This window comes from Sinohyriopsis cumingii, chromosome 12 (genome assembly GCF_028554795.1).
Source record: "Sinohyriopsis cumingii isolate HCF-2022 chromosome 12, ASM2855479v2, whole genome shotgun sequence".
In the NCBI taxonomy this organism is placed as follows: domain Eukaryota; kingdom Metazoa; phylum Mollusca; class Bivalvia; order Unionida; family Unionidae; genus Sinohyriopsis; species Sinohyriopsis cumingii.
Window position 1 is genome coordinate 14087860 of NC_142972.1, and position 25728 is coordinate 14113587.

General features: G+C 33.4%; 1 protein-coding gene across 1 annotated transcript in view; it reads right to left on the reverse strand.

Moving 5' to 3' along the window:
• Positions 1 to 7664: 7664 nt before the first annotated feature.
• The window catches only part of LOC149786024 (E3 ubiquitin-protein ligase rnf213-alpha-like), a 358391-nt gene continuing 340327 nt past the window's right edge, over positions 7665 to 25728 (reverse strand). The window contains exons 74-76 of the mRNA XM_089978099.1: positions 20144 to 20233; positions 18617 to 18816; positions 7665 to 11157 (exon numbers count right to left, since the gene is read on the reverse strand). Of these exons, the coding sequence (XP_089834225.1) occupies positions 11001 to 11157; positions 18617 to 18816; positions 20144 to 20233 (447 nt within the window). The 3' untranslated portion in view covers positions 7665 to 11000. The remainder of the gene's footprint in view (positions 11158 to 18616; positions 18817 to 20143; positions 20234 to 25728) is intronic.

The window sequence follows — 25728 nt, forward strand, 5'->3', positions numbered from 1 at the left end:
CAAATATCATATGTGAACGTTCTTGATTATTCGTCCGAGCATTATCTTGTAGTGCAATAAAAATATGTCGTGGTGCAGAAACACCCTGTTGTGATGCTATATGCCATGTAAATAAACCATTAATATTGCTTTGAGCAGCATCTGTGGTTACTGTTAACCATGATAGCAATGATTTACCGCCTTGATCCATAAAAGATAGTAATTTTTGTTCCTCAGTAATAGATGGAGTCATTACTGGCATCCATAGTGAAAGTTTTGATATATTTACTTTACCCTCAGCAACACCAGCACCTCGCCAGATTGCATCATTATCATCACCTTTTCTTACGAGCACAATTGTGTGTTTAGCTCCAAAGATGACTTTTCTAACATTTCTGCAAAATCCAAAGATGTGAGATAATGGAATTGCACACGAAAAATTTCTATCATTTCCCGACAGAGCTGATCGGCGTGTTACAAATCCCAAGTTGAAAGTCGCATTAACACCTTTTATAATATCAAAATCAGCACCTGGTCTGTCTGCGTGCTCAAAATCAGCCGTTTGTGGATCAACTGAAGTAGCTCGTGTTACCAGTACTTTGGTATACTGAACATGATCAGCGTTGTCAGTAATATCCTTAGCAAACATCATTGTTGGACCGGCTGATCTTGTAAAGTCGTCAGAATATCTCGCCAGACCAATTATTGTTGTAGCAACGTCGACATCATTCTGAATTGATTCAATATTTTTTCCATCAATCATGTATGTGGCGCCACTAAATAATGCCATGATCCCGTTGTTGACAAAACCAACACGCAAATTAGCAGCATATGCCGTATTAGCTACAACATTCGTTACAAGTCTACCTTCTACTTCAATAAACGCTTCAGCGGGCAAGAAATATCTACTTGTATCATGAACCTGTAATTCGATTCTCCCTCGCTGATTTGGTAGTCTTGCGTCATAAGAATAAAATTGATAATCACGTACTGACTCGTACTTAAGGACAGGTGCCTCCATATCAAATGCTGGGTCTGATTCGCGCCTGAACATTTTTTTATAGTTACCATTTTTCCAAATGATGATCATCGTCGACGAAGACCACTTCCTGCTATTAAATTTGCTGTTATATTTTTTTCTGCTTCTTCAGATATCGCCGCTAGTTTTTGATTTGCAGCCTGATTTATTATTTTACTTACGTCCGCGGGCATCACCTCAGTACTTGCCAGTTTCACCGGTGGTTGTTGTTTTCGTCGCAATAATCGTGCTAGTCTTTCTTTGATCGCCGAGAACGCCTTACCAGCAACATTGACAATTGCTCCAGGAGCTTTATCACGAACAATATCAATAGCCTTCATCGATAATTGTTTTGCAACAGGTGCTACTTTTGGAGCTATCCTCGTGAATAATCCCCGAATGACATCACCAAGTCCATTTCCGTAAATAACACTATAGATTGGTAATCGTGAGTTTACTGCTCTGACCTGTGTGGGTTTACGATGATTATCATGCACAATCATCTTATTTTATTTACCATTTATCTAACAACTAGTCATCAACGAGCTCATCAATAAGTTCTCGGTAAACGCCAATATCCATGATACCACCTTGAAATAGTCGCCGACAAATATCAGCTGCTTCATTGGTTATTTCTGGTGAATTATTTCCAGCTCGTTTTCCTCCTATGAGAACTTCTAACCGTGACACGTCATTGATGATATTATCAGGACATAAACCACGTCCTGTTTTAGGTTCATCTTGAGGTGTTTTAAATACTGGTGGTTGCATTACCGGAGTAAGTACTTCAGTGGTGGCCGGGGGTGAGTCACTTTCTTGAAATCCATGTGGTGAATCTATCGGTGGAAATGTTATATCCGGTGCAGAAATTTTACGTAAAGGTGAAGGAATTTTCTTCGAGGAGTATGGTTTAAGTGACTCTTTAGTCCTTTTAAGTTCCGACCTCAACCTTTGCTGTGGCGAAGAAGATTGTTGTTGTTCTATTTGTTGCAGAGGTGGAGGAAGCTGATACTGGGAGAACTCTCCTTGTTCTAGTTGTTCCCGTCTCTCTCTATAAAGTCTTTTTACTTCTTCATTAAGTCTTTCGTATTCTAGACCTCTAGCTTGTTTTTTATTGTAATATACGCGATATATCCATTTAATGAAATTATAATCACTTGTTTTTTCATGACGGGGTTTTAAAATACTAGATTTATTAGATATATTATCTAATATCATCTCAGTTAATTTCTCTCTTTCAGTTTTTCTAATTTCCTCAACAACTGCTTCGTTAAATTTTGCAATTAATTCTAAGTTTTCTACTGCTGATTTGGATTTAGATGCAAGTTTTTTTCTCACATCGGCGACTTCAGTACGAAGTTCTCCAATACCTTCAAGTATTTCCTCACCAACAGGTGGATGTTGAGCCGCAGCTATGTCAGTTGGAAGGTCTCGTAAAATCTTCTTTGCCTGTTTAGTTCTTCTTGCTATTTTTTCTGATACCGGAAGAAGATCTTCTTTGATGACAGTTGTAACTTGTTCAGTAGCTGCAGTGACGGGTTTAAATAGTTTTTTAGTTCCTTCTTCAAACTCAAATTTTGCTTCTTGCTGCGCTTGTAGATTTTTTCTAAATGAGTCTTTGACAGGAAGAAATTTTTTAATTGCTTCTAATCGTTCTCGAGCTGTTCTTGCAGTATGAGATTCTGGATGTATCATTTTATTATAACATAATAATTTAATTAATATCAGCAGAAGAGGAGCAGCAGAGAGGGTACCTACCAACGTTGGTCGTCAAAAAAATAAACAAGAAATAAATAAACACGTAGAGTACTTTATTTTTTAGCTACTATTTCAAACTGAGGTTTTATTAGTACAATCGGTCATTACAGAAATAAAACATCTCAAGGAAAAGTTCATTTGTAAAATCTTGACCTTTCTACGAGATGATTTATTTGTTTGTTTTATTTGTTTTGTCGGAATTCTATGGTCTGTTCACCCTCTCTGCTGCTACGCATGTATCCAGTTTATCTTCTGCCTCTACTACGAGCACACTTTGATCTTTGAATATCCACTGTCTATTGTAGGTCAAATCGCACCGAAAAATTGGATAGATGTTTAGTGCAAACAAAGAGAAAAATTCATTGTTACATTGCCAATGCTTCACGGCATATTTGGTTCTTCAGTTTGTTACGTTTTGCCACCCTTGATTTAGTACATTGACTGACCTTGCTCCTTTTCAGTTTACTAAGTTAAAAATTTGTCCGTTGTTCTTTTTTATCGGATGCTGAAGAAAATGTAACATATGAAGACAGGTAAGAGTTATATTTAAAACATTATCAATCTAATTCAGGATTGGGCGTGAAGCTACAGTGAAGCCGCTAAGAAGAATGTCACAAATATAGTCCATGCAGTAAAATCAGCCCACTACAGCACTAAGATCATGGAAAGTTCCAGCTGCAAAGAGCTGTTCGAGATTACTAACAAACTAATGTCAAGGAACAAACGTACACCACTTCCAACTACTTTCTCTCCAGTCGACCTTCCGGAGCTGTTTGCAAATTTCTTCCGTGACAAAGTACAAACCATTAGAGATAAGCTTGACAACATAATTTCAATTGACTCGTCACCATACAGTTGGGATACAGAATTTGAGCGGCAACCATTAGCAGCATTTGAACCTGTGTCTATGGATTTCGTACATACAATCCTGATGAAGAGTGCACCAAAGTCATGTGAATTTGATCCAATTCCAACATCACTGCTGCTTGAGTGCTTAGATCCAGTATTGCCTTCACTAACTGATGTTATGAATACCTCTCTGTCATCCGGGAAATTCCCATCATTTTTCAGAACAGCAGTTGATCAATTTCAAGGCCAAAAGGTTTATGATCAGGATCAGTGTGATTGAAAGAAGAAAAAATGGTTTTTGCACAATAACATGACTTTTGTATCTCAGACTTACTTGAGTTATGGAGGAAGCCTGTTATTTTGAGATTGAACTTTCTACGTTTAAGTCATAGTGACTAGTAAAGAAGGAAAGTGGTATTCATATACAAACTCGAATTCTAAATGATGACTACCTGACTAAAGTTTGGGGTAAGGAAGAAGCAATTTAATTTTGGGGTAAAAAGATTAGAGGTTAGTGTAATTGTAACTTAAGGAAAATTGAAACTGCATAATAATTTTCATTCCAAGTACCCTTACCATACTTTATGGATGGCTTGTACTTACGGTAAGAATGATCACACTTATAGATTTTAAAATCTAAAAGTCAGAAATCAAGACCACATTCAATTAATAAAATGGCGATGGTTTCAGCACAAAAGTTTTAGTTCTAGACCACACACCCAGGCCTGATCTTGCTACAGGCTTGCACATAGGTAAGAAAGAAACAAAGACTTTGGGGTCAGAAGGTCCAATGTCAAAGTCAGACATGAATTGATGTGGTTCATGCATATTGCCTTCACTAATTGATGATATTAATACCTCTCTCTCATCCAGGGAATTCCCATCATTTTTCAAAACTGCCATTGTAAAGCCTCTGCTGAAGAAACCAACACTTGACCATAACGATTTAAAGAACTACTGTCCAGTTTCTAATCTCCCATTCATATAAAAACTCTGAGGAAAGGTTGCTCTATCCCAACTTGTATCTCATCTGAATTCAAAAGTCCTTTTAGCAATGTACAATCTACATATCACCCTTTCCACAGTACTGTAACTACTCTTCTAAAAGTAGTTAATGACATTCTCTCTGGATTACAGAAAGATTACAGTCCTCACCCTCCTTGATTTGTCTGCAGCATTTGACACAATAGACCATGATATATTACTTCACCGTCTCCATCATGTATTTGACATTCATGATACAGCCTTACTGTGGTTCAAGTCCTTCTTGGTCAACAGGACACAAATTGTGTTTGCAAATGGAATATACTCCAGCCCAGTTAATCTATGTTGTGGTGTTCCACAGGGGTCTGTTCTTGGACCTGTTTTCTTCATTCTATATACACTCAGCCGCTCTCAAGTGTCATAGATCATCATCCAGTGTCTCACCAATTGTACGCTGATGACACCCAAATACACAAATCTAGCCAACCAGCTGAAGTTGATGCTACCATCCAAGGTGTAGAGAGGTGCATTTCTGATGTGAAATCATGGATGACATGTAACAAGCTGCAGATGAATGATGATAAAACTGAGGACGTTCTGATCACAACACAAATACTTTCTCATTCACATCCTTTACCTCAGTCAATCAATATCAGCAACACCAACATTAAATTCACAGTCAGTTTGAAACCTAGGTGTTACTCTGGACAGTACTCTCACATTGCACCAACATGTCATGAACATATGCAAAGCTGCATATCTTGAGCTGAGATGCATCAGCTCCATTCACAAATATCTTTAGTTGATGTCACTAAAACACTTGTGTGTTCATTAGTACTTTCAAGACTGAACTATTGTAACTATATTCTGTCTGGTTCATCTCGATATCTGCTCCAGAAACTTCAAAACACAGCTGCTCAGTTCCTACTTAGAGTACCATGATCAGAGCACACCTCCCCGCTGCACTGTACCCTACACTGGCTATCCATTCCATCCAGAATCAAACACAACATTTGTTCTTTGTGCTATGTTTCAATGACGAACTCCAGTCCAATATGCCTATCTGACCTCACCCATGTGTACAGACCAGCAAGATACTTATGCTCCTCTTGTGACAATCGTATGCTCATTATTCCCACTATGAAAACAAAGTCACATGGACAACGTTCTTTTGCATACCAGGGCCCAGCAACAAGGAATGAATTGCCCACTGAACTTAGACACAGTGATTCTATTCAAGAGTGCTCTTAAAACTCACTTATTTTGATTGCAAGAACAAACTTAAAGACCTAACAATGTTTTCTACCTTAAATATTTTCAGCATGTTTTTTATGTTTTCGAATTTCATGGTGTTTGTTTTTTATAATCATATCATTATATATGTTTTTTATGTTATAGGTGTTGTCTAATGTTGTAAAGCACTTAGAGCTTCTAAAGATTAGGCGCTATACAAAGTCCTCATTATTATTATTATAATTATTATTATTATTATTACTAATATATTATCACTAACATTAAAAACTCTACTATTTTATTCCTAAGTTTACATCCTAATGATTAGCACAAATACAAAAGCAAAAATAAAAAGGAAAAGAAAGGAAAAGAAATGCAATGTTCAATTATACTATTAGGTCTTAACCTACATATTACCACCTGCAAAATGAAGCTCGGATTATATGCAAGCTAATGATGAGTTGGATTAACGTTTTACAGCTTGTACTGATTTTTTCGTTCTTACGAATAGTTATATATCTTCCGTGCCATTTGTTTAGTCACAAATTATGAACTTGAGAAATTCTTCTGTATGAACACTGGTCTTGCATTTTATAGCTTGAAACATGATCCCTCGAGTATCTCAAAGACAATTCTGCCTAGCATAAACATTACTTCCAGTTATGACTGTAATAAGTAAATAGATACTCATCTTCCTTTGTTTACCAGAAGGCTGACAAAAAAATCAAATTTAGAATATCTAGGAATATCTAAAACATCTGGATGAATAGAACACTATAGACAAAATCTGTTATTAATTATTAACTTAAAACTTTGATCATCTGAAAATGATATATTACATTCAGGCAATAATATATTTGAAGGTAAATGTGAAACCTACACATTGATTTTACTTTGAAAACTTACATGCCAATAAGATATTCCACATCCTAATGCTACCATTCATGCTGCTCAGTTTAATGATTTTGACAAAATTTTATATCATATTGTGCTCACTAACTCTTCATTAAATCATCAGTGTCAAATTTTTAAGTGTAAATCTAAAACAATTATTATCTAATGATTATTTTCTGTGTTGTATATCCTTATATTTTAAAATGTATTTGCCATTGGAGAATCAACTGGAGTATCAAAATGTGTTGCAGGACAAAATAAGTTGCAAGTGTAAATGGCTCAGATGCAAGTTCACATTTCCACTCACGGTGACTTTTGGGGTCATGTTCATCATGGAAGATAGACATTCCGCTCCAACTGCTTGCAGATCCCTATGAATTCGTGCCCATTAATCCAGCAAGTAGCCTACTCATCAGACATTGCCACAAATATTTATACATAACTCAATGATGTATATTTAAACCTTCCCTATACATATCATAGTTGTGGTTGAAGTAAATATGCTCATATTGTATGGATACTTTAAATAGATGCAAAAATGGAATCAGCTGATACAAATAAATACAAAATTGCAACTAACAAAAACGTGTTTGATTCTTTATCTTATTCTGGACTTTTAATATGATTTTTATCACCAGAGAATATTTACTTAATTCATGCATTTATAGTATTTAAATGTTTTTAGTGAATTTCAATGATGAGTCGGACTACTGAATTAATAGGTGAATAAATGCTGAATAATTACCCACTGTGCCAATTTTACTTAGTATTTAACTTATCTTAAAACTGTCCATCCCCATTTTCATCCAGATTTGTGCTAAAATAAAGCCTGCATAATTTTTACAAGTAATTCTTGATGGCCACTTTGTTGTTCCAGACTTTTCCTGATGGAGAAAGGACAATACATTGATATAATACTCATTACTGCTCAAAGGTAAAGAAAAGTCAATATAAGTTAAAACAGTTTATTAGGCATAATCAACATATTAATTTTACAAGCATTCACAGCATACTATCAATTAAATTAATTAACAGCTAAAATGTATATAAAAATTATGGATAGATAAATTCAAAATTTCTACATTGTTAATGGATATAATGAACTCTGTGGCAGAATTTTGGCTTTGTGTCTACCTGAGAACAGGATGTCCTATATATGCATTATGCAATCTTAAGATGTCAAGATTGCTTCAAAGAAACATAATCCTTTGATTATTGCCGAGGACATGTGCACCATTTGCAAGGGAAAACTTCACAGATTTTCAGTGTGCTGCAAACTCTGGAAGAGTATAGAGCTAAATCACAGTGCTCTAGGAAAGGGAAACTGTGTGGTTGAAGTGAATTCTAAAGAAAGACCACTCTGATATTTGTAGTGACTTTTCTCATAGAAGGGAATTGGAATTTTGAATTTAAGAGCTTCAAAAGGAATTCTCGGTTGCATGCACAAGGTGGTACAAGAGTAAAAAGGAGAAAAAAGGTGAGAGTTGAAGGAAGGAGGAGGGGGGGAGAAAGGAGGAATGAGAAGAGGAAGAAGGAGAAAGATTGGAGCAGATGAATAGAAAGAACAACACATAGAATAGTGACTGCCTTAGTAATAGATCACGAAACTTCAAATGATGAACTAATATGTTAAAGGGGAGTTTGAGTAACCAGGTCAATTACTATGTCAGTTGTATTTAGCAGAGATTGAAGACATCATCTTGAATATATTTATTAATTTGATTCTTTACATTTGATAAAAAGGATTCCTACATGTATCTCATTCCATAATTAAGTAGGCAAGACAAAATCTACTGGTACAAGGCAAACATCACTTAGTATTAAACTTGTTGTAGTCTGATTCTCAGTAGGAAATAAAGTTAAACATGTTTACAAAATACCATCAAGTATCCTAAATACGCCCATTCTACAATGTAGTTTTCTGTCTGCATAATTGGCAGCATGTCTATCACACACTAATTCAGGGGTGCTCAACATGGTTCAGCCTGTGAAGAGCAAGAACTTAGAAGCTCAGCCACAAAAAAAAGCACACAGAAGCATTTAAAACTAAACTCAATAGCCTTTATATAAAACAGAATATACAATATAATAAACTGAGATAAGGAATGAAAGCAACAAATGCAAACAAGCATACCCTAAGGCAGGTCCATTCACCAGAAATTAATTCATTAATTTACCAACACAGATTAAGACATCAATGTAAACAAACAAGCATAATTAATATTATCTTGAATATTTTACAATACTGGGTAGATTAAGTCATGTGAACATGATGCTTCTGATTATTTCAAAAATTTAATGATACACTCTTTCACAAATAGCAGTAAATATGATAGAGGGACTGTATCACATGACTAACGTTATAATAACATTAATGGTGCTGATGATAAAAAAGTTTATTATCTAATTTCAACATGCAAAAGTTACTGCAAGTTTACAATGCCACAGATAGTGACAGTTTTAAATTTACTGATTTTAAATAATGTGATCTTTATTTTCTTATTTGTCCCAAATTTAGCAAATGAAAAAATTGTTTAACTGTTTATATATAAAATATAAGCATAATAAAAATGTGTTAACTGATACACTGTAGGTGTTATAAGTAGATATGCAATAATGTTAAGTTAAATCAAAATTATAAGAATGTAGGAATGAAAACTATGATCTATAATTTGTATGGGAAACATGCATGTATATTATAAATATTAAACAAAATCATGCATGTATACTACTTAAATGCAATCATTATAATTATTCAACAAATAAATTATTATAAATATTAAACAAAGTCAACATCATCATTATAATTATTAAACAAAGTCAACCTCATCATTATAAATATTCAACAAAGTCAACTTCATCATTATAATTATTCAACAGTCAACATTATCATTTTATTTATTCAACAAAGTTGACATCATCATTATAATTATTCAACAGTCAACATCATCATTATAAATATTCAACAAAATCAACATCATCATTATAAATATTCAAGAAAGTAAACATCATCATTATAGCTATTCAACAAAATCAACATCATCATTATAATTATTCAACAAAGTCAACGTCATCATTATAATTATCCAACAAAGCCAATGTCATCTTTATATCATTATAATTATTCAACAAAGTCAACATCATCATTATATCATTATAATTATTCAACAAAGCCAATCTCATAATTATAATTATTCAACAAAGCCAATGTCATCATTATAATTATTCAACAAAGCCAATGTCATCATTATAATTATTCAACAAAGTCAATGTCATCATTATAATTATTCAACAAAGTCAACATCATCATTATATCATTATAATTATTAAACAAAGCCAATGTCATCATTATAATTATTCAACAAAGTCAACATCATCATTATATCATTATAATTATTCAACAAAGCCAATACCGTCATTATAATTATTCAACAAAGTCAACATCATCATTATATCATTATAATTATTCAACAAAGCCAATGCCGTCATTATAATTATTCAACAAAGTCAATATCATCATTATAATTATTCAATAAAGTCAATGTTATCATTATAATTATTCAACAGAAAAGCATGTCAACTATTGCAATGTTATCATTATAATTATTCAACAGAATCCAGCATGTTAACTACATCAATGTTATCATTATAATTATTCAACAAGGTCAAGCAAGTCAACTACTTCAATGCAATCATTATAATTATGCAACCAAGTCAAATATATCAACTACTTCAATGCAATCATTATAATTATGCAACCAAGTCAAGTATATCAACTACTTTAATGTTATCATTATAATTATACTGATAAACTTTACAAAATATCTCAAAACAATGAAAATGCTCCCTCTTTCTCTCTCTATACACACACACACACACACACACACACACACACACACACATATATATATCATACTGTGCTACACATATGGCAAATCCTGCCCAAGGCTGGACCTATCCTCTCTGTTTGACAATGAATAAGATATAAATGACATCTGCAAGATCACTGTAAATACACAGATAATTTAAAAGCAATCTCTTATAATTAATAGAGATTGCATATTTTCCATTTAAAGTTTTTTATTTGTGTCTAAAATATGTAATGTATTAAATATGAAATGTATAAAAATACTGTCTCCTTTAGAACATAAAGTATCTATATATTTACAGATATCAAACTGAAAAATTATAGTTGTCAACATTTTAACCACTCCTGAAGGGTTGGGCTACAAGTTCTCAAAACTCCGATAGAAACACTTTGTCTACATGTGAACAGACACTTGTATCAATATCTTTGTCTGTTTTTCTTCTGCAGACATTGACAAGTAAGTGTCCAGGTGGCCACACAGAATTTGGACAGAACATCGTCAGGGAAAGCATCAAGTCCAAAAGGAAGCTCGACTTCCTTCTCAGTCATCAGAGCAAGCAGATAATCTTTGAACCTGAAAGGAACATAATTTAAATAAAACTGTTATTATTATTATTTTTATTGTATTTTGCAACTGAAATTAATACACTTGTACTGATAAATGTGACACTATTACTATTATTATTACTGTAACAGTCCTTTTATTTCAACATCCTTGGGCCTAAGGTAATATTGTTGTCATAAGCAGATGTCAAGTGTTGGGTGGGGGCTATACAAAAAAAACCCACAACAATATTTCTCTTTGAACTGCATAAAAGTGAAATTCATATGTAAGGGATGTGGGTGTATGTTTGTGTTGTGTGTGATCTGGATTTTTAACATAGCTTTAACAATTTTTCAGTTGTATCACTATGATGTCTGCAGTGGGGCAGTTTATAGTGATGTCTTGCACTGGGACATCATGCTGCAGACATGTAAGATCAAAAATTGTCCCGCCCAGTTACATTATCCTGACACCAGGCAGACCAGTTATAACACCAAACTCTTAATGCAGAATGCCAAGCGAGGAAGCTGCATACCATTTTTAAAAGTCTTTGGTATGACTTGGCCCAGGTTCGAACCAGTGACCTCCCACATCTGAGGCTGATGCTCTAACCACTTAGGCCATGTAAGGATGAGCTGTCATCAGTGAGTAGAATTAAAACTTTGACAAAATAAAGAATGACAATTTTTATTAAATGATGACAAAACCACTTGATTTTTTGACAACTTACATATTTGTTACATTTGTGACAGATATAATCCATAATGTATTAAGTACATGTAAATGACAAATTCATAAATCTGAGTATAGGCCATAATAGAAAAATTATGTATCGGTCACATCCTGTTAGAAAACGTGTATAAAAAAATGGCACTCCTCCTTTTCTGTTCTATATCCCATTGTTAACCAACATGTGTGACTAAAAAATTCACTATGATTTACATGGTCTCCAGTAGCCGTATAGACAGTTCTTTTCAATTATCACCCTTTAAATTGATAGAGTCTACTTTGATCACCACTGCTGCATCTGTTATTACATTACTGCGAAGCGCCATAAACAAACTGAAACTTACACTGAAAAGTGCAATGTCTGAAGCAAGATGTTTAATGCCTGATGTATTTTGCAATATGAATGAATGGACCGACGACGTGAGAGAGGGGCCAAATGTCATGTGCAGCAACATTTACAACTATTTAATCTCACTGAAAGCAGTAAATGGAAAATGAAGAACTTTAAAACTTACAAAGTTATATCTATTTCCAGAGTGGAAATATGGAAACAATTTTGCACAATACATTGAAAATTGTCATGAAAGGAGAAATATGCTCATCACAGTCAGTAAATAAATTAAATGAAGCTTAGTTTATCTGTACCATGGAGGTGGTTGTTGAGGATGGGTAGTGCACATGTATGACAGGGAAAGGACACTTGTGCAGTCATGTCTGTGCTTTGTTGTGGAAAACTGAACATTCTGTGAGAAATAATCTTACTCGTGTCAGTTTTACTGATAAGACAGCTAAGTGTAACAGAGGTATGAAGAGAAATGTTGAATCGAAACCTCTTGCAAATATTGAATTTACAAAACCCAAAATAGGTGACAGCTCCATGATTGAGAAGTAGTGCCCATTACTTGAAACACACCATTTTATTTGACAAAGGCAGAGTTTAAAACTGGTGCTGACAATTCACCACTTAAAGCTTTATTTCAAATTAAAGGAACAACAATGAGCAAAAATTTCACAAGCGAGTTCCTTTGAACTGTGCAGCTGATGCATCACTTCATGATCATAGCAGTCATGAGAGCTTCTCTTTGTGCTCGAAATGTTTAACATCTTTTCACAAGTATGTACACCTGGATGCAGATCATATTAATAAACTGCAAAATGAAACTGTCAGTCAGTGTCAATGTCCTTTTTGGACAGACTCTCGAAAATTGAGAATTACAGCAAGCAGTTCACAAAAAGTATTTATTAGAGAGACAGCTGATTGCAACAATTTCATAAGGGATCAATTGCATTCAAAATTTATTGGCAAAACATGGGCAGGACAGTGAGTTTAAAGCAAAACAATTTGTATATTTGAATGACTATACTGTAAGTGACTGTGGATTGTATGTGTCAGTGGAGGAGAAAAGGTTATCTGCAAGTCAAGATGTGATTTTAAATGGAGATACTTTGCTAGAAATTAAAAGTCAATTTCCTAATTCTAAATGGGCAGTGTTAGAGTAACTCTTTATTATTGGCAAATATGATGTAAACTTTGTAAAGAGTGAAAATGGAAATACATTAAAAGTTAAAGGAGGCAGAGGATTTTATTTACAAGTTCAATTAACTACGTTTTGCACTGGGTTGAGAAAGTCTAAACTCTTTATCTAGCATAATGAAGATGACCACAAGTTTGTAGATGTTCAATATGATGATCAGTTTGAGAAAAGTCAGATATTGCACCTACTTGAATTTTGTTTGAAGATGATGCCACGTTTTGTTGATAAACTAGAACAGTACCATCTGATGCTATGTAAAGCATTAAAAAAATCATAAACCTTTAATTGGGATGAGTAATATCTGCTGTGCTTTTGCATGACACTTCATATTAAATGTGTACTGAGACATGACACTTCATATTAAATGTGTACTGAGATACACAAATATTCCATATCTGATTAAATCTGATGATATGTTCAACATATTTATGATGCTTATGAACATGTTGGATGTTATATGGAATATGCATATTACACATTACTGTCAGTTATTTATGCATTAATATCAATACTGAATTCTTGAAATATGCAGAACCCTTATATAAATTGTTCAGCTCTGTAGAATATACTTTAATTAAAAATGTACACTCCTCAAGATGACCCCAAATGTTTACATTCTAAAAATCAGATGAAACAGGACCCTGTGAGTGCCCATACTAATCAGCTCACCACACTAAATCTGTCGACACGTTTGTGATTAAGATTTGACACACAAAGGGTAATTCAAAAGTTACAATGTAAACATAACTGGGTGATGTCCTGGAATGCATAGTACATCAAACAATTTGGAATTTTACATCTTGACATCCAGTTGATTAACGATAGTATCATATGCCTTTGTTAATCAGTCTGTAGGATGCTGTAACATGGAAAAAGTCAGGTTTAACTATTACAAGGCCTTAAACCAATTATAGCTTAAGAACAGCTGACCATGATACTAAAGCAAAAAACAATTCATGTAGGTAATTAACAACCCTTAAGTGAACATTGACACTTCATAAATCAAAACATACATGAATTGCATTATTTAACCATCTTCTGAATCTCTTACTAGGTCTGATCATACATTAACAAGTGCAACCACACAATTAAAGTGTCATCAGAAAGTGAAATCATGTGAAATTTGTAAGGAATTAAATGTGCATTCACTGTGGATTTATTTGTGTTTCACATAAGGATTCTTTCCATATATTTATTTTTATTGAGTTGTTTGTACATCCGTTGATTGCACAGAAGTTCCACTACCTGTTTTATACTTTGCTTTTATATCCATCATAGAAGCATCAAAACATCTACAATCGAGAAACACTAAATGTAAACACAAAGCAGATGGATGATGCTGCGACAGACGAATTTGCAGGATTTTAATAGCTGATGTACCACATGACAGAGAAAATCAGTGCCCATGAAAACTGGCTCAGTGCCAGATAAACCTGTCTATAGTTATTATTTATATTTTAATCACATTGGCCTAGATTTTGGTTTGACTGAGGCAACAGATGCTACCGAAAGGAAGAGACTATTCACTGGGAATGAAAACCTGTCCACAAATCATGAAAAAAAATTCTCTTGAAATATCAGTAAAAATGTTAATGACCAATGATTACCAAACAGTTCATGACATTTAAAAAAAAAGTCTAAACCAAGTACAAGTAGAACATGTAAAACACTTATAAATTCCAGAATATGCAGGACTAAAGAAATGTCTATTTGTTAATGCATTGGCAACATCTAAGCCTGATGGCAACATGAAACAATTGCATAACAAAGTATGGGTATAAGCTGCCAGCTTGTTGACATAAACAATTAGTGCATGTGTGATTTGGATTTTTTAACGTAGCTTTTAAAAAAATTTCAGTCATATCGCTATGATGTCTGCAGTGTGGCAGTTTATAGTGATGTCTAGCACTGGAACATCATGCCGCAGACATGTGGCATGATGTCCCACCCAGTCACATTATCCCGACACCGGGCAGGCAAGTCCTGACACTAACCTCATAATGCTGAGTGCCAAGCGAGGTAGCTGTTAGTACCATTTTTGTAAGTCTCTGGTATGACTTGGCTGGGGATCGAACCCATGACCTCCTGCATCCGAGGCGGATGCTCTAACCACTAGGCCACCAGAGTGGTTCATAAACAATTATAAAACAAAAGATTTGTTCAAGTGTGGGTCCTAGGGCTTCTGTTGACATATACATTTATTTTTTCATTTCAATGGCAATATAAGCATGACAAATTTTGTAGTAACAAAAGCCCATTGGCCCATGACTTTGCTTTTTTGTTGACATGGGTGGTTTGTATTATTATTATTATTATTATAGAAATGCACAAAGAAAAAAAAACTTGAAATTTAAAGTCTTGTATTTGATGAATGTTGTTCTCTGTGACTGACATGGCCTACCTCTTTAATCTCTGACCCATAAAACACCATATATCTTCCATGACATCTATTTAACAATTATGATATATATGACAAAAATGAACCTGATACATGTAGGATATAGATTAATTTGATTTTTGAAGAAGAAAAAAAATGAAATGATATACGCTTAGCCCTACCAACTGCCAATGATGTGAAGGACCATGAATTTTTAAAGAGAGAAAACTAAAAATAGGCTATATATTTGTCAAGTAAAACAAATATGCTCCAAATAAAATCCCAAAACTAAAACTAAAAGAAGTCATGATCTGCAGAAGCATACAACCATGCTTACCATATTCAATTATTTACATCAAGCAACTTTGTGAAATCATAATACCAAGATTTTCTTCAAATTACAGTTCTATTTAATTTTTGAGCTGAATTGGAAAATTAATGGAAAGAAATTTTCAAATATCATTTCAAATGTTTAAACTCAAATATTACTCCTAATCAGTCATGTGTAGCTCTTTAGAATAAGGTGGACATGTGTGTGGACTTTTGTGTCATTTCTAAAGCATTTGACCCTGACTGGCATAAAGGTCAGCTATATAAATTGAAGTGTTATGAAACTGAATCATCTCTTATAGACTGGTGTTGTGATTACATTTTTAAACTTGCCAAAACATTTGTCAGTACAGCTGTCCAGTACCCAATCAGTCTGTGCTTGTGTACCACAGGGCTCAAATTTAGATCCTTTATTATTTATTGTGTACAGTAATGATATAGGTAATGGCCTTTTAAGAATATTGAAACATTTTGTTGATGAAAGTTAACTGGCTTATTCATCAAATGACACTAATGAAAATGAATATATACTGATCGATAAACAATCACTGACTAGTCACATCAATGGTTGGTTGTGAATATATACTGAATACAGGTTTAAAACTATCAATGATTTGTCACAAGAGTAACTGGTTGATTTAATCCAAACAAAACTAAATGAATGTTATTTACATGTAAATTAGAACTTGTTTTTCCCACAATAAAATGTGAAAATAAGATTCTTTGCTTTGCTGACCACCATAAACACAGTGTGTAATGTTTTGTAGTTTGGGCAACTGGATTAAATATATAGATAATATGTTTCAGTCTGCCACAACAATGATTTGTTTCTTGAAAACTCTTAAAGTTACATTTTTCAAAGAACATTACAAAACATTTATTTCACAATCATATATTTGCCTCATACTGGAATATGCAGACATTGTCTGTAATGGCTACCAACCTGAATACTCTAAAAACTTAGGAGGTCAGAGCCCACAGCAATGTGGAGTCCAGAACTGAAGCATTGCTTCAAAGTGTTAGACTTTGATTCCAATGTTAAGCTAGTGTGTTGCAGAATTAAGTCTCACCTGACGAAGATTCATCTCAGGTATAAACAGAATCCATCGAAATTCCAATAATGAACAAAAGTGATTACATTCAAAAGCAAAACTCTGGTCAAGACCATACATGTACCATACCTACTGGACAGTCACTGGCAAAAATGTTGCATGTTCTTCATGCCAGACTTAAAAATAAATGTAGTGATCTAACTGATAATTTATACACCAATCATTTTCGAGATAATCCTTGATGTGGTTGTTATGAAGACAGAAACAATGCATTGTCATCATAAATGTGTTTGTTATCATTACCTTGCCAATGTAGGATACTGGTTCAAAAACTTTTTATTTATGCCTGTAACTGCAATTATTTCATTGTATATGTAATCTGAATAAACTGAGACTGTTAATATTTGTTTATCTAATATATTTCAAATGTGTATCAAAGAAACCAGTTTGGAAAAAAAGGTTTCTCTACAGAGATACCTTGTCTTCTATTGAAAACAATGTTATTATTGAAAGGATAGTGATCTTTTTAATATATATTTCTTATCATTTATGTTTTCCCTGCATCTTGTACATTACAACATATGAAATGTATGTAATTATACTTTATTTTCATTCCAGTCAATAGACATCGATAAAATTATGACCAAAGAATTTCATCTTCCATGTTGTCAACTTCATGGTCTGGTGGTAAATATTGGTGACCTGTCACACAGAGTACCAGATTAAAAAATCCTGCAATATAATTTTTTAAAAACAAATTTGTAAAATTTATATGATTTTGTTTTATACCTTGAATTAGGAAAGAGAATTATGTAACTACTCATACTTTCTGTGTGAATATGTACAAAACATAGCAGAACTTAAACAGTAAACATTGGACATTATCATGCAGGACACTGAAAAAATCTGCTGCTTCAGTTTCTTATAAACTTTAGCTAGTCAATGTGTTTGAGCATTAAATAAAAAGAACAACTGCTTTTTCCTATTTCATCTCACAGGTGAAAAACTCAAGTATTTTCACCCACTCTACAAAATTTATCCATTATTCACTCAGTACAAGCAAATATCCTCTATATAACTATGTCACCATCCATGTATATTTTTACAAGTAAAGGTGAAATGCTTTATCTATGTTGTGAAAACTTGTAGCCCAACCCCAATTGCTTATAGTTTTGGAAAATAAAATACATTTAAACAGTTTTCATCAAAGAAAATATAGTTCAAAAAGTAAAAAAAGATTTATAAAAATTGGAAAAACTGGCAGCAGCAGCAGCATGAGAATATAATCAAATCATTTATCATGTATAAAAATGTGCCTAAATTTTTTATTTCAATGTGTCAGGAGGTTTTTGTCCAGTGGTACTATTGAATCTAATGAGTTTCTCTGGACAGATGAATCGATGGATGACAACTACAAAATCAAGACATCCTTGCTGCAATCAGTCAGAAGTATAAAAGTATCTCACTTTTTCTCCGTTGTGTCCACAAAATCCTCATCATTAGGGTCCTGTGGCACTGAGATGACCAAGACAATACATTCAAACATCAACTCCAGAAGAAGTTCCAGTCTCTCTACTGACTGTTGTTGTACGAAAGCCATCACATGAGCATGGACCTCAGCACTCAGTTGTTGGTGGAACTGCTCTGATAATCCATCAAAAGTCATCTGAAGAAGGCATTTTGTAAGTACAATGTATAAAATCAGGCTGAGAACACCAGCCTATTACAACAGATTCCTCATTGTCCCTCCACCTTGTCCCTGGTTCTAACAGCCCATCACATAATCTTTACTGCAAAGTTTGGATTAGTCCTACAACAGATGACCTTGCATGCCAAAACACAATGACTTACACTAATGTGCTGATATTTCATTTCTGTTTTAGGAAAAATGCCAAGCATTAGTGGCAGTTACTATTTTGTATAATGATCATCCAGACGTTCATTTATCTTTACTGTCCTAAAATAAAATTGCATAGAGTTCAACATGAAAACTATATATATGCATGCTTTACATGGATAAATATTGCAACAGAAAACACTTTAAAATTTTTAATCGGAAGTACGTACAATCATAGTTTAAATCATTGGTTCCATAAGGTAGACTGGTTGGTCCCTTTTAAATCTTTTTAGATGAATACAATTTTCAACTATTAACATATATATGCAGTTTGCAAAAACATGGTCAAAATCGAAATAATTTGGGGAGTTAATCTAACAAAAGAGAAATAGTACCAACCCTAACGATAATAAGAGTCAAAATAAATGTCGGTATTGAAATTTATTGTGACTATCCTGGCTATGAGTAATACAATTTAAATGCTACAAGTGAACTCAGACATCATACAGGATGTCACACATACCAAATAGCACAAAATGTAATAATATTTAATGCAAAACCCTGATGTCCATGTCTGATGTCCCATGTTACAGGACTAAGATTGAGACCTGTTCAAATTCTCTTGAGACAGGCTTTACCTACATTGACTATTATGCTATCTATATCTTCATGTTATATGCAATCATACTGTGAAAGAAAGACAGGCAAAGAATGAAAGGAAGAATGAACTAGAATTTTACTGTAAAACACATATGCCCCCATTGCAGAACAAAAAGTCAAAGTCACAAAGTTAAAAAATTGTGAAAACCCATCAGAACTGCTATACAGGTCATCTACATGCGATGATAACTATATCTACTAAATATCATGCGCCTGTCTCATATGGTTTTTGCTCAATTGTGCTAACTAGATTTTGTTCAAAATGTGCAAAATAATGAAATGAAAAATTGCAATAATGGCCTTAGAATCTAATCTGATAATCTACATACAGACACAAATATGCTAGAACACTTTAAATTGACAACACTGAGTGCTTTTGTGCAATCTTGTTAACGAGTTTCTCAAGCCATGAATACATCAATGAACAAAAATACTTTGAAGGGGCTAGGGTGGGGGCATAAAAAGAGTTGCTAAATAATCAGAGAGTAAATTATACCTGATTATGGAGTGCAAGCTGTTTAGTCTTTTCCAATGACAAAAGTAACCAGAGTGATTGCGCATGTTGATACTGACATATCTGCTTGGCCTGTAGAAAAACAATACAATTCAATATATTAAATGGTGTAAGACTTGATAATGTTGATAGAAATTATAGTTATACCAATTTTCTTCCTCCAGTAATATTGTACACACAAGAGTATAAAGATATCTTGAGATCACTCACCTGGCCTGTGTTTGCTTGAAAGAGGATAGTAGAAATGATAGGACAGGCAATCGAGATAAAAGAAAGCCTTCATGTCTCCAGATATAATATTTTAAAGACAGATATTTTAGCATTTCAATTATACACATATAATGGTGTTCAAATCATTCAATTTACAAAGAGATATTTAAACATACACTGTGGGGATATACACCATATATAATGGTGTTCAAATCATTCAATTTATATTGGACTACAAAGATATGTTTAAGCATACACTGTGGGGATATACACCATATGTCTTAAATACATGATTTATAGCAAGGGGTTTCACTTTAAAATGGACTAAAAGAACCTGTCATTGAAAAGTTTTCTTCTGTAGATTTAGCAGTCACTTGGATGAAATAGACTGTCAGGACTTCATACCTGGATGTTACCTATATACAACCTGTATTTTCAGAGTACCAATACTAAACATTATTTAAAGCTATACGCCATTTTCAAATAAAAACTATAAGCATAGAAAAAATGCCATCAAGAAATATGATTAGGTTCATTAGAAGTACTGTCAACTATCCAAGGAGCTATTCAACACAAATTTTCTAATTATGGAAGGAATACATAACTGTCATGATGGAAATGGGGAGCTGCTTGCTCTTGTTAGCTTTTTAACAATGCACATACACAGAACAATCTCAATACTTATGGAGTACATGCTTGGGGGGTGATTCAGGTGAAATAGTCACCTTAGAGTCTATCATTCCATCATAATAGGCCCAAAAGGTGAAATTGCATTGATTTCTTGATAATACCATCACCCTATTTTATTTTGATTCATTGCATTTACAACTGAAGTACAATGTCAACTTTTGCATAAATTTTCCCATCAGAGGTTGGTGGCTAGACAGAAAAAGAAGTTATATATTTTGTAGTCACTCTTCCATTCAGAGGAAGGTGGCAAGATAGAAAAAGAAGTTATGTGTTGGGTAGTCAATTTTCCCTTCAGAGGAGTGTGGCAAGATAGAAAAAGAAGTCATATGTTGTGTGGTCATTTTCCATTCCGAGGAAGGTGGCAAGACAGAAAAGAAGTCCTATGTGGTGTTGTCAATTTTCCATTCAAAGGAAGGTGGAAATAGAGAAAAAGAAGTCCTATGTGGTGTAATCAATTTTTGTGTCAATTTGATCATAAATACCAGAAACTAAATTGCTATTAATGGAATTCCTGCCAAAATTTCACACAGGGAACCTAAAAACAAGTGAAAACATCTTTTATGCAAAATCTGAAACAAAATACAGCTCGGTGGACATATCTAGGTCCATTACTAAAAGAAATAATCACTGTATCCAATATTTCATCACAAAAACATAAGAAAAGAGGACTTCTGCTATGATGTTACAGATCTTCGAATGTAACCAAGGTTGCCATTTTACACTTAACAACAAATGTGGTGAAGTAAAAATAAAAGGTTTTAATATTTTTGTAAACTTTTCATAATATGTCATCATCAATTTAATAATCTGAAATGAAAATATGCAAAAACATGAGTTAAAAGTGACTATTTGGAACTTTCTACACCCACTTTATTAATTTTTCACCAACTTCACCTATTCTGGCTGTAGAGGCACATTGTGTATATATGAAGGCCCATATTGGACCATGACTTATTATGATTAAATGCACTAAAAAGCAATACCAAGAATTAGTATGATTAAGATGTCTTCTATTAATGTATGGTTCTGATCCAGTCACACATGTAACAGATACAAATGAAATGAGGGAAAAGTTCTGTCAGGCAACGTTTACTAAATTTAGATTGTGATATTTCAAAATAAAAATTTGGGGCCATCAGGTTGCCCTAATTAATATAGTGGACTCATCACTGGGTAAAACTATAGGCTGTCATAAATAGCACTTAAGGATTTATTTAGAAGATGAGGTTCACTGACCTTATAATTGCTAACATACATGTTTTTCACCTAAAAACATGACATTTGTCAGACCGGGTCAGGGTGGAACCTAACCATCTGACAACATCCACTACCGCATTCTGGATTTCCATATCTTCCAACCCCAGAGTACAAAAATACTGACTGCTTGTCACAAAAATACTGATTTTCAGGAACAAATACTGACTTTTAAAACTTTAATGAATATGTAACTACTTACAACATCTACAAATATCAGTAAAGTAGGACAATAACTTACACAATTATTTAATATCAAAGATGCATGCAGTTGCCCATTCAGAAGGTGCAAGTCTTAGTATAACACACTCACACTCAGACTGTTTATAGGAGCCTTTTCCACACCTTTTTTCTCTCAGTCATTATTGATTATAATGTATCTCTTTCATTGATGATCGGAATTGTGTGTCATTTTCTTTTAATAAAATGTATTTGTTCTAGCACATGAGTAATCCTTTGTGATTTTACTGTCTGGACTGGAAAAAGTGTGTGAAATAAATTGCCAGCAATACTAGCAACTGAAAGAGGAAGGTTCATTTCTAAAAGAAAGTTAGTAAAATAAACTTCCGATTAAATTACATTAAGGCTATATGGTATTTATATGTGTTGTAAGTTCAGGCTATGTTGCTGATGACGAAGCAGAAGCTAATGTTTATTAGCATTTCCATGTTGTTTTATGTCATGGGTGCATCCATGCACAATAGCAAAATCACAATTACAAAATTTGCAAAACACAGCTTTCTCCTTAACTAGATGGATTCAGAAATCTAATTATCCTTCCAGTTCTGTTTTCTTTTCTTTGCTAGAGAAAATTCTGAATATTTTGCTTTCCTTTTTTTTCAATTTAATTTTTAAATATAAAACCCCAGATTTTAAATAAGAAAAATTTACACCCATATTCAGGTCCAAAACACATAACAAATATGGGGAAAATGGGACACTTGGCAGCAATGGATTTCTATGCTTTAATGAAGTGAAAATTGTCTAAAGCCATAATGGAAAAATATGATGATTTTTTTTTTCATAATGGCTGTCAGAGATTTCTTATACTGAAAATCTTGTCTTTCTGTGGTTTGGCCTGAATTTCTGCAATTTTTCCTTAAAAATTCAATTTATGTAACACATATCAAACCAATGAAGACTCCTTTATTTGCTCTATGTGCAACAATTTTTGCAAGGAGAGCAGTATGCTTTATTTCAATAAGACATAATGAAACAGCTAATGAAATAACATTTTATACACTAAGTGCTATTAGCAGTATGCTTCATTTCAATAAGACATAATGTAACAGCTAATGAAATGACATTTTGTACACGAAGTGATATTAGCAGTATGCTTCATTTCAATAAGACATAATGTAACAGCTAATGAAATGACATTTTGTATGTGAAGTGCTATTAGCAGTATGTTTCATTTCAATAAGACATAATGTAACAGCTAATGAAATGACATTTTGTACATGAAGTGCTATTAGCAGTATGCTTCATTTCAATAAGACATAATGTAACAGCTAATGAAATAACATTTTGTACACAAAGTGCTATTAGCAGTATGCTTCATTTCAATAAGACATAATGTAACAGCTAATGAAATAACATTTTGTACATGAAGTACTATTAGCAGTATGCTTCATTTCAATAAGACATAATGTAACAGCTAATGAAATAACATTTTGTCACAAAGTGCTATTAGCAGTATGCTTCATTTCAATAAGACATAATGTAACAGCTAATGAAATAACATTTTGTACACGAAGTGCTATTAGCAGTATCCTTCATTTCAATAAGACATAATGTAACAGCTAATGAAATGACATTTTGTACGTGAAGTGCTATTAGCAGTATGTTTCATTTCAATAAGACATAATGTAACAGCTAATGAAATAACATTTTGTACATGAAGTGCTATTAGCAGTATGCTTCATTTCAATAAGACATAATGTAACAGCTAATGAAATAACATTTTGTACATGAAGTGCTATTAGCAGTATGCTTCATTTCAATAAGACATAATGTAACAGCTAATGAAATAACATTTTGTACATGAAGTACTATTAGCAGTATCCTTCATTTCAATAAGACATAATGTAACAGCTAATGAAATAACATTTTGTACACAAAGTGCTATTAGCAGTATGCTTCATTTCAATAAGACATAATGTAACAGCTAATGAAATAACATTTTGTACATGAAGTGCTATTAGCAGTATGCTTCATTTCAATAAGACATAATGTAACAGCTAATGAAATAACATTTTGTACATGAAGTACTATTAGCAGTATCCTTCATTTCAATAAGACATAATGTAACAGCTAATGAAATAACATTTTGTACACGAAGTGCTATTAGCAGTATGCTTCATTTCAATAAGACATAATGTAACAGCTAATGAAATAACATTTTGTACATGAAGTGCTATTAGCAGTATGCTTCATTTCAATAAGACATAATGTAACAGCTAATGAAATAACATTTTGTACACAAAGTGCTATTAGCAGTATGCTTCATTTCAATAAGACATAATGTAACAGCTAATGAAATAACATTTTGTACACAAAGTGCTATTAGCAGTATGCTTCATTTCAATAAGACATAATGTAACAGCTAATGAAATAACATTTTGTACACGAAGTGCTATTAGCAGTATGCTTCATTTCAATAAGACATAATGTAACAGCTAATGAAATAACATTTTGTCACAAAGTGCTGGGGCCCCGAGTGGCTGAGTGGTCTAAAGCGTTCTCCGTTACGGATCACTGCCATCTCACCTCTGTCTGCGCCGGTTCGAGTCTCAGATTCAGCCAATGTAGGTATGTGAGAAAGCATGCCAGTAGCTTCTCGTGGGTCGGTGGTTCTTTCTGGGGTTTTCCCGGGTTCTTCCTCCACCATTAATACTGGCCGCCATATATAGCCTATCGTGTGCTGAAAAATGGCGTTAAACCCCACAACAACAACAACAACAACAACACAAAGTGCTATTAGCAGTATGCTTCATTTCAATAAGACATAATGTAACAGCTAATGAAATATCATTTTGTACATGAAGTGCTATTAGCAGTATGCTTCATTTCAATAAGACATAATGTAACAGCTAATGAAATAACATTTTGTACACAAAGTGCTATTAGCAGTATGCTTCATTTCAATAAGACATAATGTAACAGCTAATGAAATAACATTTTGTACACGAAGTGCTATTAGCAGTATGCTTCATTTCAATAAGACATAATGTAACAGATAATGAAATAACAATTTGTACATGAAGTGCTAATACAAAAGAAATTGAACAGCATATCAGTACCTCATGGTACTCTATCAACATGTTTCATTTTAACAAACTTTTAAATGCTATAATACAACTAATGATGTATTGCATAAGTGTGCAACAGAAAGTTCCACTTTTATAGATAGT